Source organism: Cajanus cajan, chromosome 9, assembly GCF_000230855.2.
Source record: "Cajanus cajan strain Asha chromosome 9, NIPB_CcT2T_4, whole genome shotgun sequence".
Taxonomy (NCBI): Eukaryota; Viridiplantae; Streptophyta; class Magnoliopsida; order Fabales; family Fabaceae; genus Cajanus; species Cajanus cajan.
Window position 1 is genome coordinate 50,199,939 of NC_138525.1, and position 13,192 is coordinate 50,213,130.

The following is a 13,192-nucleotide window of genomic DNA, read 5'->3' on the forward strand; positions in this document are numbered from 1 at the left end:
ATTATATCATCTTATCACAAGTTACTATTTATGTATGATAAATTTATTGACTTTTATAATAATTTATAACAATATATAAAGATGATTCATTGTTTTTGCATACACAATTTTTAAGACATTATAACCTTTTCTTATTATGCTAAGTGTACATTTTTTTAGTATAGGATAATTTAGTAATATTATTTTATTAATTAAATAAAAAGATATTATTTCTTAAATAAATTGCATACTCTATAACTATTTTGTAATTTTTAGACTCTAAAACATTAACAAGTAACAAGGTACGAAATGTCTTTTTATTTGCTAGTTATAATAAAACTTATACTAATTGTGATACTAAAATTTTTTTATATCAAAATTAAAGAAAAAATATAGCTGTTACAATAAAAATTATATTTTAAATTTAATTATGTTCCAAAAGAAATTTTTACGCATTTATATATAAATGCACACATCTATACATGCACACCTACACATACGCACGCGCACACACGCGCACACACACACACATATATATATATATATATATATATATATATATATATATAATCATTTTATTTCAAGATTAAGTTCATATAGATTCATTTTACTTAATAATTTATATTTTACATTAAATTTTAATAATTTAATTACTAAATAAAAAATTTTAATTTATAAATCAAGTTTATAATTTTTTAAAATATTTAAAAATTATATAATATTTTATTTATAGATTTAAATTAAGGTATAAAATATTTTTATGATTATCTGTCCATTTATAAGAATATTTTTTAGAGTTAATAACTTTCGAATCAAACAATTTCACCTTCAAAATTCAAATAGAATTTGAAAACCGAGTATCCGCATGGCCCATCATGCTCAACCTGAATCTACATATTCTGAGCCCAAGTCTGCACAAAGCTCGTATTTGAAACTCTACACAAATGCAGATTTAGTGTGTGATGTCATGTTAGATTCTCTATAACCATGTTTAAATACCAACTATCTTAATTTTTTGGTACCACATCCAATAATTAAAATACACACAATGTAAATCTATTTTTCTATTTTATTTTTTTCAATTTGAGAATGGAGTATGAATTCTTCCTACCGTATTTTATTTTACATTTGTGTTGAATTTTATGTTATGATTTTGATCCTGTTTATGATCGGGGTAATTAAATTCATAACTAAATAATCCAATTAAACAATGTGTGTAAATTGTTTTAAATTTCCTGAGTACTAAGTTTGATTCTTATAAAAGAAAATAAAAAAAATTCATAGCCAAATACTACGGTAAAGTTCTGAGTTGAACTAATTTATTCTCACATTTTAATATAATTTGTATTTTTCTATTTGGTTTGTTTTATTACTTTGAATTTTATGTTGGGAATAGATAACTCAATCAATATGATTCTAGTTAACTAAAGATTAAACCAGATAAAGGAGTTTAGGAGAACCAATCATAATCCCTTCACTTTCAATAAAGGACTAAAGTGGGACTTTAAATAAAACACCAATTCTAAAAGAGCTAGCAAACATTAAAAAAATAAAATAAAATAAAATAAAATAAAATAAAATTGATAGACCCAATTTCATTTCCTAACTCAAATTTCGTTTTTGACAATGTATATAACATTTTTTGAAAATTCAATTGTTGCCCAAATATGAAAATATAATGACATTGTTTGATCAATTTAAAGACTCCATACGACACAAAAAGACTTCTGTTATTATTGTTGTTACTTCCTACTCATGTTCTATTGCGTCACTTATCAAAAGGCTAACTCCTAACTGTGTAAAACAAGACGAGATCTGGCATGTCTTTCAATATTAGTATTAGATGAAGAATTTTTGCTACAACAATATCTGTCTCCTTTTCTTGTTCCTCTTGTGCTTATGTTCTACATCACTATCTCTCAAGGTTGTTGCAGTTCAAAAGACAAGAACACAACCAATTTATTCATACCTCCAAAAGCCTCTACTTTATCATCATGTAACATGAAGGGTGAGCTTGTTTTGGAAAACTTGGGTGATCTCAGAAAGTCACATAGTATAGTGCAAATGGACCAGAGCATGATTCAAATGACTTAATAGTAATGCACTTTTAATTGATCAAAGGTGTATTAATAGTAATATAGTATACACATTTAATTGAATAAAAGTCATCTGCAGTAAACACCTACTCTTACTTGTTTTATATGAACCGATAGTACAAGGAGATTATGTTCTGATGCATACCCAGTATGGTGCCTTGAACATGCAATGCATAGCTACCACCGCCGTACTAATGATGTGAGCAGCTACAAAAATAAAGAGCAAATTTTGTATCACGATTCGGTATCCAATGCTCTACAGAATGGCTATAATATTAATACAGTTATTAGTTATTACTACTTCTGTTCCTATACACGAAAAGCAAATACCTAATTCATCAAGAGTTAGAACTAATAAGAGTAGTTAAGTTAGTTTTAATTCATAATGTCATAGTTTGAAATATTCCAAAACTACCCATAGATTAAATAATATAGGTGGTAATTATATTTAATAACACTACTCAAAAGTCAAGGAATAATATTTTCAGCCAATAAGCATGACTTATAGGTTAGTTGTCTAATAAATGTATTCATTTTCATGGAAAATGAATAGAAAACTTGTTAACAAACTCATAATAAATAAAGCATATAAAAAAAATTACCAATTAATACATTTAATCTAAAAGTAGACTCGTATTTCTTATAATTAGGGCCAAAATAAGATCCTCCTTTGTTTCTTGTATACAGGACAGAGGTAGTATTATATAGTGATAAAGAAAAGATTATTATGAGTAAAAATTAAATTATTTGCACAATTAGTTTAAGATATTAAGGAAATTCTGCTGCTGAAGTATAAATTAACAGTATATAGGCTCTGTAAATCTCAATTTTCATAATTAAAAACTTCAATAATAGTTTTGGCAAGCATGAGCAAGGATTCCACCAACTAATCAAGGATGGAATCTTTGCTCTGTAGATCTCAAGTTACATATGTATTTTCTTCTCAATTATGGCATTTATTTTGGATTTTAAGTTGACAGCAAATGAGCGCATTCACAATGGATACATCAGATGTAGTAGAGGTGCAACACAAGTTCAGGTTTATATAATGCAATTATATGGAAGACCTTTAAACAGTTTCCTAGAATGAATAACCTAGTCTTTCATACCAAACTTTGAAATGAAATTTGAAACATAATATCCTGAGATCTGATAAAGAAGAAAAGGCTATATACCTCAAAGAGTTCAAAGGGACTGCCACGGCGATAAACATCGCTCTTCTTACTATTGTCGACCGGAAGAATAGTATATAATAATGCTCTGAATGTGATAAGTAACACAGCAGTGCTTCCCAGACTCACAAATACAAAACCATAATTTGGTAGATGACCTGCTGTTGCTGCCCTTATTACTATTCCTATCTGCCAAGAAGTCAAAAATAGTTAAATGGGATCTGTTTTGTGGAAGTTCAGTGGAAAGAGTAAACAACTGTGCAACAAACAATACATATCTTATCATTCCCAGTAAGGAACAATCCAATTATCATATATCTGTAAGAAATTATTCTTGCCAATCTTAGAGAAGAAAAATGTAGTATTTTGTGTGTAAGATTGCCAAAATATAATTTACTTGCTTCATGTTCCTATGAATGCAAAGCAACTGTGTTCAAGTTGTAATTACCAGTTGAAATTCAAAAGTAATGATATATTACAACTCACTTTACTGATTCAATTCAACTCACTTGCATTACAAATCATTTCAAGCATTGTAAATCATTTCAAAAGAAAGCTCTTCAATTCGTATGGTATTCCAAGACACATTAAATTTTCAGCAATAGAACGGATGCTAAAGCAAAAGTGCCAATTAAGAAGATCAATACACCCACTGCTCATGAAATCCCACAACTTGCAGAAAGATGTATTAATTTTTTTGTGGATTAATATTATCTAATTATTAGATTAATTTTAGTTTATTAAATAATATTGATTATGAAAAATTAATAAAGTTATTTTAATTATTATGATCGATATTTTCTATTTGGACTTATGATGTATATTGATCTATGATTGTTTGGATTCTCACTTTGGTGTACGAGTGAGCCGTGAGGAGTTCTCTACTATCATCTGATGAGTTATAAAACTCTTAATCCACTAGACACTTTTGTGTGCAATCCTTATGGGAAAATCTTAGTCACCACACACAAGGCAGTTTTTCCTCATTATTTTTTCTAAAGTATTAAGACCAAGATTGCAAGTATGGATTCAAGATTTCTCCCAAGGTTAGACTGAGGTTGTGTATGTATTCAAGCTTCCCCCAACTTGCACACATTCTAGAGACATGATGAGTTGAACTCTCACTTCAATGCCCAAATGAAGGATCCTTGCTTTCTCGTGATGATTATAAAACTGTTGTTTCATTAGACAAATTTGTATACATAACTTGTACAAAACCCTAGTCACTACACAGAATATGTTTGGGTAAAAGTTTAAAAGTGTTTTTAATAGCTTCTCTACTGAAAATGTCTTTATTTTTATTAGAGAAATTCTCAAAAATACTTTTAACTTGTATCCAAATAGGGGCATAGAGTAGTTTTCTCTTGTTCTTTTCTCTATGGATGCAGATCAAGATTGCAGCTATACTACAGATTCAAGATTCCTTCCAAGGTTAGGTCAAGTGTTAGAGTTCACTTCGACTAGTGGTATGATCAAATTAGTATATATAAGTGCAGAGCAATCATCTCTTTACATGCTGATTTTGTAGAATTGAGTTAGATCCAATTCACTTTCTTAAATACTCATCTTATACGTAAGGTTTTTTAGGATTGAATTAAGATCAATATTATGGACATGGATTCAAGCTCCTCTCTGGGTACACACATTATACAACCTTTCTATTTTCTAATTAAATTGTGTGATTTGAACAAGTTATATATAAAAGAGTGCTAACACACACTTTGTAACACACTTCTCTTAGGGTGTAGAACCTACCAAATTTTGTGTTTTCCAATAAATTTCAACCAATTAAAGAGAGTATGTTGGTAGTACTTATTTGTTGTTATATTGTATATTATGCACAACATATTATGCATCTTTGTGTAACAAAATCCAAGAAGCAAGCATTAAACTTACAGGGATCCCAACAGCCCATGACTTGGCAGTAGCAATGACACCTTTGGAGAGACCATTCATCCCACGCCCATCCTCCCCAAACCCTCCAAGGAAGTAAGCACCCAAAAACCACCCTGCACACCATTCAAACACACCCAATTCTCAAACCTCAAACTCTCCAAAACACACATTCGACAATCATGGGAAAAAGTAAAAAACAAACACACCCGCTATAAAAGGGTCAGCAGTGCGCAGAGTGTCGAGGTCCAAAACAGAAAGTCCATGACTGTATCTTCCAATCGTGGCAAACAAGAACAAGGCCAACACATCCGCACCAGCTAGCAGAGCCACACGCCTACAACACATCATGCATGATGGATGACCCACTTAAAATTTCGCAACAAGTTTTCTACTTTACAAACAAAAAAGATAACTTGATAGGAAAAAAAAGTCAAAAACCAATTACCCCCATTTTTCAAAAGGAGGAGAAGAGGTGGGTTTCTCGAACTGGATGACACCCTCCAATGGAACATCCTCGCCAGTCACGAAAACCGTTTGAGGAGGAGAAGAGGAATCCGAGTCGAGGTTTGTTTCTGCTTTGGCGAGGGTGAGATGCAAGGGTCTTGTAGTGATGAATTTGGGTGCAGGTGGTAGAGGGTTTGTCAGAGTGATGAATTTGTGTGGGGAACACTTCGAAAACATGGCTCCTCCGAAAGGAGCTTGGATATGGCTAACTAGGATCATTAGGATTATGCTCCTTCCTCTGTACTCTGTAGCAATGCACTTTGGGTCTCTACTTTCTACTTTCTACTTTCTCATCCACACATCATGATTCGTTGCATTGTATGAGACAATTTTCTGGCCAGTATTGGCGCAAATTTCTTAAGCAAACTGATATTTCTATGGAAGCTTTTCTAATACTTATTATTCTCACTTTAATTTCAAATAAAATGTCATATTTTTGCCTCATTCACAAATTAAAAAATAAAATAAAATGTTCGTATAATTTTGATGTAGGATAATTTAAGATGATTACTAAAAAATCAACAGATAATTAACTAAAATTAATCATCTTGATAACGGATGTTATGTTATATGGTCTTAATACTTTCTCTTCATGTAAACTACACTCAAGCTCAATCTGATCTCGAAAATCACAAAAGGTTTTTCTAATATTTTTATTTGATAAACATTAGTAATGGATGACTTCTTATTTTTAGCCATATTTTCTTTATACGACTGTGTCGTGACCTCAATTGTGACATATAAGTTTTAAAAATATTAATAACTGATACTAGAGCTGTCAAAATGGGCTCAGACCGGTGAGCCAATTCGGCTCACCACGAGTTCGAGCTGGGTTAGGCTAAAAAAAATTTAAAAATTTCAGTGTTGGCCAATTTTAAATCCGGCTCACTCGGGTTAAACCCGTGGTGAACCGGACTGACCTACCAACCTATAAAATAAAATAAAAAACTTATGCTATTGGGCCACCAAACCCTGCAACTGATGAGAAGGCCTATGGAGTAAAAAAAAAAGCCTTATGCTATTGGGCCACCATCTAAGCATTCTACTGGACAAGATTGGTGGATTTTTATTGCATTTATTTTTTAAAATATTTTATGCCCAATTCAATTATTATTTTGATTAACTTTTTAGGCCTTGGAGCTATCTGGAACACTGCAAAGGTAGAAGCGGGGTCAATTGTTGCTGTTTTTAGCCTTGGAATTGTTGGGCTGGCTGTTGGACTGGCTGTGAGTTACATAATTTACATTTTTTCAAATTAGGTGAGCCAACCCGTTTAGTCCACCAACCCGTGGTGGGCCGGGCCGGGCTCAACTTTTTTCAGCTCACCAATAAATGAGCCGGGTTGGCCCACCAAAGACTCAATCTGTGGTGGGCCGGGCCGGGTCGGGTTACCCGTTTTGACAGCTCTAACTGATACAAATACGTCAAACAATATAATAGGTTGATTATCATATCTAATATATTAATTAACTAATATTATGATAAAATAATTATACTAAACAATTATATATATATATATAATACAAACATACTTCAATGATTGAGAGACCTTTTGGGTGATGACCAAAAGCAAAACCGTGAGGGCTAAGGCCCAAAGCGGACAATATCTCATCATTGTGGAGTATGTTTGTGTAATAACCTTATAAAAATAATTCATAAAATATTCTCTCAGACAAATACCACAATATAACCCCATCAGTGGTATCAGAGCCGCAGGTTGGATTCGGTGACAACCAATAACCCTATAACCCCTCATAACTCATAAAATATAATGTGCCATATAAAGACAGATTCCGCTGCATGAAAGGTTAGGTCCCTTATTTGAGAGGAGGATTGTTGGGATTCAAACAAGTCCCACATCGATAAAATAATACAACAAATAACAACTTATATAATACAAACATACTTCAATGATTGAGAGGCCTTTTGGGTGATGACCAAAAGCAAAACCGTGAGGGCTAAGGCCCAAAGCGGACAATATCTCATCATTGTGGAGTATGTTTGTAATAAAATTATAAAAAAATAACACTCATAAAATATCCTCTCAGACGAGTACCATAAAATAACTCCCATCATTGGTATCTAGAGCTAAGGTTACGATCTTGGAGTTGGAAGCAGAAACAAACTTTTCACAAATTTCCCCACCTATTTTTGATGGAGAAAGTTACGATCTTTGGGCGGTGAGAATGGAGGCATACCTAGAAGGTTTAGATCTCTAGGAAGCCGTAGAAGAAGATTATGATGTTTTCGCGTTGCCAGACAATCCTACCGTAGCCCAAATGAAAATTCACAAGGAAAAGAAAATCAAGAAGGCAAAGGCAAAAAGTTGTCTCTTTGCCTGTGTTTCACAAAATGTTTTCACAAGGATCATGACTCTCAAATCGGCAAAAGCAATTTGGGATTATCTAAAAGAAGAATATGCTGGAGATGAAAGGATTCGAAGCATGCAAGTATTAAATTTAATGAGAGAATTTGAAATACAAAGAATGAAGGAGACAGAGACAATCAAACAATACTCTGACAAACTGCTTGGCATTGCTAATAAGGTACGATTACTAGGAACGCAATTTCTTGATTCTAGAATTGTTGAAAAAAATTTAGTAACTATACCTGAAAGATATGAAGCTTCAATAACGGCTTTGGAAAACACAAAGGATCTGAGTAAGATCACTTTGGCAGAAGTGTTACATGCATTGCAAGCATTAGAACAAAGGAGGCTTATGAGAGAAGAAGGATCTGTGGAGGGTGTATATTTAGCCAAATGGAAGAACACAAATAGTGGCAAAAACAAGAAGAAAGAATTGTTTCAAGAGAACAGTCAATATAATAACACTCAAATTTTTCCACCATGTCCTTATTGCAAAAAGACTAATCATCCACAACAAAGATGTTGGTGGAGACCTGATGTAAAATGTGAAAATTGTGGAAAATTAGGACACCTAAAACATGTATGCAAATCTCATGAGCAACAAGAAGAAGCCAACATTGTTGAAGATCAACAAGAAGAGGGAGAAGAAGAACTACTTTCAATGTCATGCTTTATGACCAAAAAACCCTCAAAAGCTTGGATTATTGATAGTGGTTGTACAAATCATATGACCTATGATCGAGAACTCTTCAAAGAACTTAACAAAACTGATATCTCTAAAGTTCAAATGGGGAATGGAGCACACCTTGCAGTAAAAGGCAAAGGAACACTTGCTATTAAGAGTCATTCAGGTTTTAAATTAATATCTGATGTTTTATATGTTCCTTATATATTAACCAAAATTTGTTGAGTGTTTCTCAATTATTAGGAAAAGGCTATAAAGTGTTATTTGAAGATAAAAATTGTGTGATTAAAGATATACACAACAAAGAAGTATTCAATGTTCATATGAAAGGCAAAAGTTTTGCTTTAAATTTGGAGGAGGAGCCAATTATAAATGAAGATACAAGTGAAGAACACAAAGATGCATGTCTTCAAAAGAAAGTTGATGATCAAGAGGAGAATGAAGATGATGAAAAATCACCTTCAAAAGAGAAGTTCGAGACAAATGTTAAAGTGGTCCCACTCAAGAAGAATTACAACAAAAATCACAAAAAGAAGAAACTAATCAAAAAGAGAAAAGGCAGATTTTGAAACTCAAATTAGGTGATAAAGATATTCAGTCAAGGAGGAGTGTTGGGAATATGCCTAAATATCTTTAGAAGATTAAGTTAGTTTTTTATAAGAATATTTTATTTATATTTCAAATATTTAGATTTAATCTGTTCTGATTATTTTAAGATTTATTTCCTTATTTTAGAATAGGATAATATCAATATTTGATTTTGTATAACAAATTTTCTCTATAAATAGAGACTCATGAATAAAATTATATTATGCTCCTCTGATAAAAAAATAAGTCTTATAAAATATCCTCTCAAACAAATATCATAAAATAATCCCATCAATATATATATATATATATATATATATATATATTAATTTTATATATAATACTTTTATTGAATGGTAGTATAATTTTTTAATATGAATATATTTAAATAAATGAGTTAAATACATTTGAATGAATTCTAATGATTAAATTCGTAAATATAATGTTAAATTTTAATTATCACGTAAAATATATTCGAATTGTGTGATTCTAAAATTTCAGGAAAAAATGAAAAGAAACAAAATTTCACTAACAAAACACTCTTTCTTTTCTCAGGTTCTTAAGGGAGACCTCAAATACATGGAGCTCAGAGCTCACTTTCTCTTGTGTCTCTTCTTCTACCTCAAAGCAGCCCAAAGTTTTTCTTCTTCTTCTTCGGGAAGTTTAGGATTGAGGTAAGAGAAGCTAGAATTTTGGGTTTTTTTGATTTGTTGGATTGATTGAATTGAAACTTAAAATTAGTTGGATTTATGGAAATTTTAGCTTTTGGGGTGGATATGAAGTTGGTTGCATGTTGAAAGTTGAGAGGTTTTGGTTGTCTTGACGGAAAGTTTAATGTTGAGGATTTCCTTTGAATTTTCAATGCATATTGCATTTCTTGTGGTTTTCTGGGTTGCATGAACTAATTAAGTAAAGATAATGAGTATAAATCATGTTTAAGGGGAAAGTTTGTGAAGTGTAGGAGAAAACGAAAGTGAGAAACCATGAAAGTGCATAAAACTCTACACTCGGTACTGGAGCGCTGAACCAGCACTACAACTATGAGGGAAAATAGGGGGACAAAGATCCAACGTTGCAACGCTGATTTGAGCATTGTAGCCTTGGGAGGAACTGATTTGGCAGATATCCAACGTTGCAGTCTTGCAAGAAAACGAAGTTAATAGAAATTCAACACTAGAGCGCTAAATTGAGTGCTGCATTGCTAGAGGCAGATGACTGAATTTGGTCTTAAGATTATCAAGAAAGTTGTAACCTTGAATGTTAGCTTTACAATGATGTTGGAATCACCCAAAAAGATTCAGATAAATGATTGCGATTTTTACAATTTTTAACATGGTATATATAAAACTAAACAATTATATATATTAGTTTTATATATAATACTTTTATTAAATGGTAGTATAATTTTTTAATAAGAATATATTTTAATAAATGTGTTAAATACGTTTCAATGAATTCAAATGGTTAAATTCATAAATATAATATTAATTTTTAATTATCACGCAAAATATATTCGAATGATTTGTATATAAGTCATCCTAAGTTTCAAATTAATACTTATCAAAGTTTTAATGTTATTTAATTTGGCATTAGAGATAATATTTTTTGATAAATAACAATAGTATTAAATAAAATTACTAAAACAATAATTATACAGTAGTATGAGCTGTGTGTCACTTTTCTGCCCGTCAAAAAATGAAATTAAAATGGTGACCATGTAACTCTCTACTCAATGCATGCATATCGATAAAAATAATTTATAGTTAAAATCAAACTCAAAGTATAAAAAGTACTAGTCCAGAGAAAGTAATAACTAATTAAATCTAAAATGATAAATAAATTGTCTAATTTTTAATAAAAAAATTGTTATTTTCAATCAAATATATTACAATTTTTTTTTATCTATATGAATTACAATAAATAAAAAATAAGATTTAAACTTACCATCATGAATATACTACTCCAACTCCAACTTTTCCGATACTAAATTAATCGCAATAATTTAACTCTGTTGCAATTTAACATAAAGTTGGAAAGATAAATTTAAAACAAACATTTACATAAAATAAAATGTTACAACACATGTATACATATAAAATTATTTGAATATATATCAACATCAGTAATTATAATTATATTTTTTTTTACATGACATAAAGCTAATATTCAATTAAAATTGAAGTTTCACTTCGATTAAATCACTTGAAAATGTAATTTATCAAGTAAAATTTCAATTTCAATAGAAAAACATCAATTAAAAAAAAATTTAAACAACATTTTTAAATTTTATCTTTTATCTAATCGTTTACTCTCTATGATTATTCTGTGTTGGCTTATTGTTCACCCCAACATTCCCACCAACATATGGATAACTTGGGAAACAATAACCAAAAGGGTCAGGACATGGTTGAGCCATGGGTGCCATGGGCATGTACCGAGGAAGAGAAGCACCAAGCATAGGGTACCAATCATAAGGGTTTGGTGCATTAGCATATAACCCATTATTATTGTACCAAGGATGAGAACCATAAGCATTGTTATTGTACCAAGGATGAGAACCATAAGCATTGTTATTGTACCAAGGATGAGAACCATAAGCAGGACTTGGAATCATATTATTACCATAATAAGGAAAACCTTCCCATGATGTTCCATTTCCATTGTTGTATTTCAATTGATCAAAAACACCACGATCACGATTCTCCACTTTTGGCATCACCCTTTTCACCTCCACTTGTTTACCATTTAGGTCATAGAAGCTATTCACCATAACATCATTAACTGACTTTTCAGAACCAAATGTGATGAACCCAAATCCTCTTGGTCGATTTGTGACACTATCTCGCATCACAGCCACATCGGTTATTGTGCCAAACCTCTCAAAATACTCCTTAAATTTCTCCTCAGATATGCCAGAAGGTAAGCCCCCAACAAAAATCTTTCTTCTCCTAATCATCTCAGGGTTCATAATCTTCCTTTTGCTATGGAATTGGCTTTCCATTTGCCTTTCATTCTTGGCCATCTTTTCCACCTCATTAATCTATTCAAACAAATAAAACACACCAAAAATCAAGGAAAAAAATGTCAGTGTAGCTTATTGAAAAATGTAAAAATTAGTAATTGTACTTTTTGTTGTTCATTTTTCATATTTTGTTACTCAATTTTTGAAATTAAACATTTTGTATATTTGATTACCTGTTAGTTAATTACCTAACATCACTACTTAATCATTGACACATTTTTAGTTGTTATGTCACGTTAAATGTTGATATAACTCAGTCTATCACATCATTATTTGTATATCACATTAAGAGTTCACATCAATGATCAACATATCTTATTAATGATTAAAGTATCATGTCAATAATCAACTAATAACACAAAAAAAGCTTAATAACAAGTGATAAAATGTGAAAATTTTAAAAATTTGCAACGAAATATACAATTTTAGAAAATAGATGAGAAAATTCTAGAAAATAGATGGGAAAATTCATAAAATTATAAAACATGAGACAATAAATCTCTACATACTGATTTAACAACAATGGTACGATCTTTATGTTTTTGAAATGTAATGAATTTCACTTCTAAAAACCTATTCTTCATTTAACTTATGAGGAATGAAATTCATCACATTTTATAAAATACAAAAGCTAAAACTACCATTTTTGAAATATAGAGACTAAAGCAAATTTTAACCAAAAGTTAAGAACTTAAAACACACTAATTTTACAATAATAGAATTTTTTTTCTTTGAAAAGAACAAAAAGACTAACTCTTTTTTCAAGGACAACATAGGAATATTTGAGGACCTTCTCAGATACAACATGGGTGTCTTCAATGGCATTATCAACAAAAGACATTATAGAGACGTCATGAGTGTCTTCAGAGCTCTTATCAGTAC

The 13,192-nt window shown here is 30.9% G+C and overlaps 2 protein-coding genes across 2 annotated transcripts; both read right to left on the reverse strand.

Moving 5' to 3' along the window:
• Positions 1-2,056: 2,056 nt before the first annotated feature.
• On the reverse strand, positions 2,057-5,991 carry LOC109790127 (uncharacterized). Its single transcript, XM_020349234.3, has 5 exons — positions 5,589-5,991; positions 5,350-5,477; positions 5,144-5,256; positions 3,251-3,436; positions 2,057-2,282 (listed from the first exon to the last, which is right to left on the reverse strand). Exons 1-5 carry the CDS (start codon positions 5,864-5,866, stop codon positions 2,253-2,255), a joined length of 735 nt encoding a protein of 244 aa, XP_020204823.1. The 5' UTR covers positions 5,867-5,991; the 3' UTR covers positions 2,057-2,252.
• A 5,602-nt stretch (positions 5,992-11,593) lies between these two features.
• Positions 11,594-12,534, reverse strand: LOC109809186 (uncharacterized). The gene has a single exon (XM_020372431.2). The coding sequence runs from the start codon at positions 12,308-12,310 to the stop codon at positions 11,594-11,596; it is 717 nt and encodes a 238-aa protein (XP_020228020.2). The 5' UTR covers positions 12,311-12,534.
• Positions 12,535-13,192: the final 658 nt, after the last annotated feature.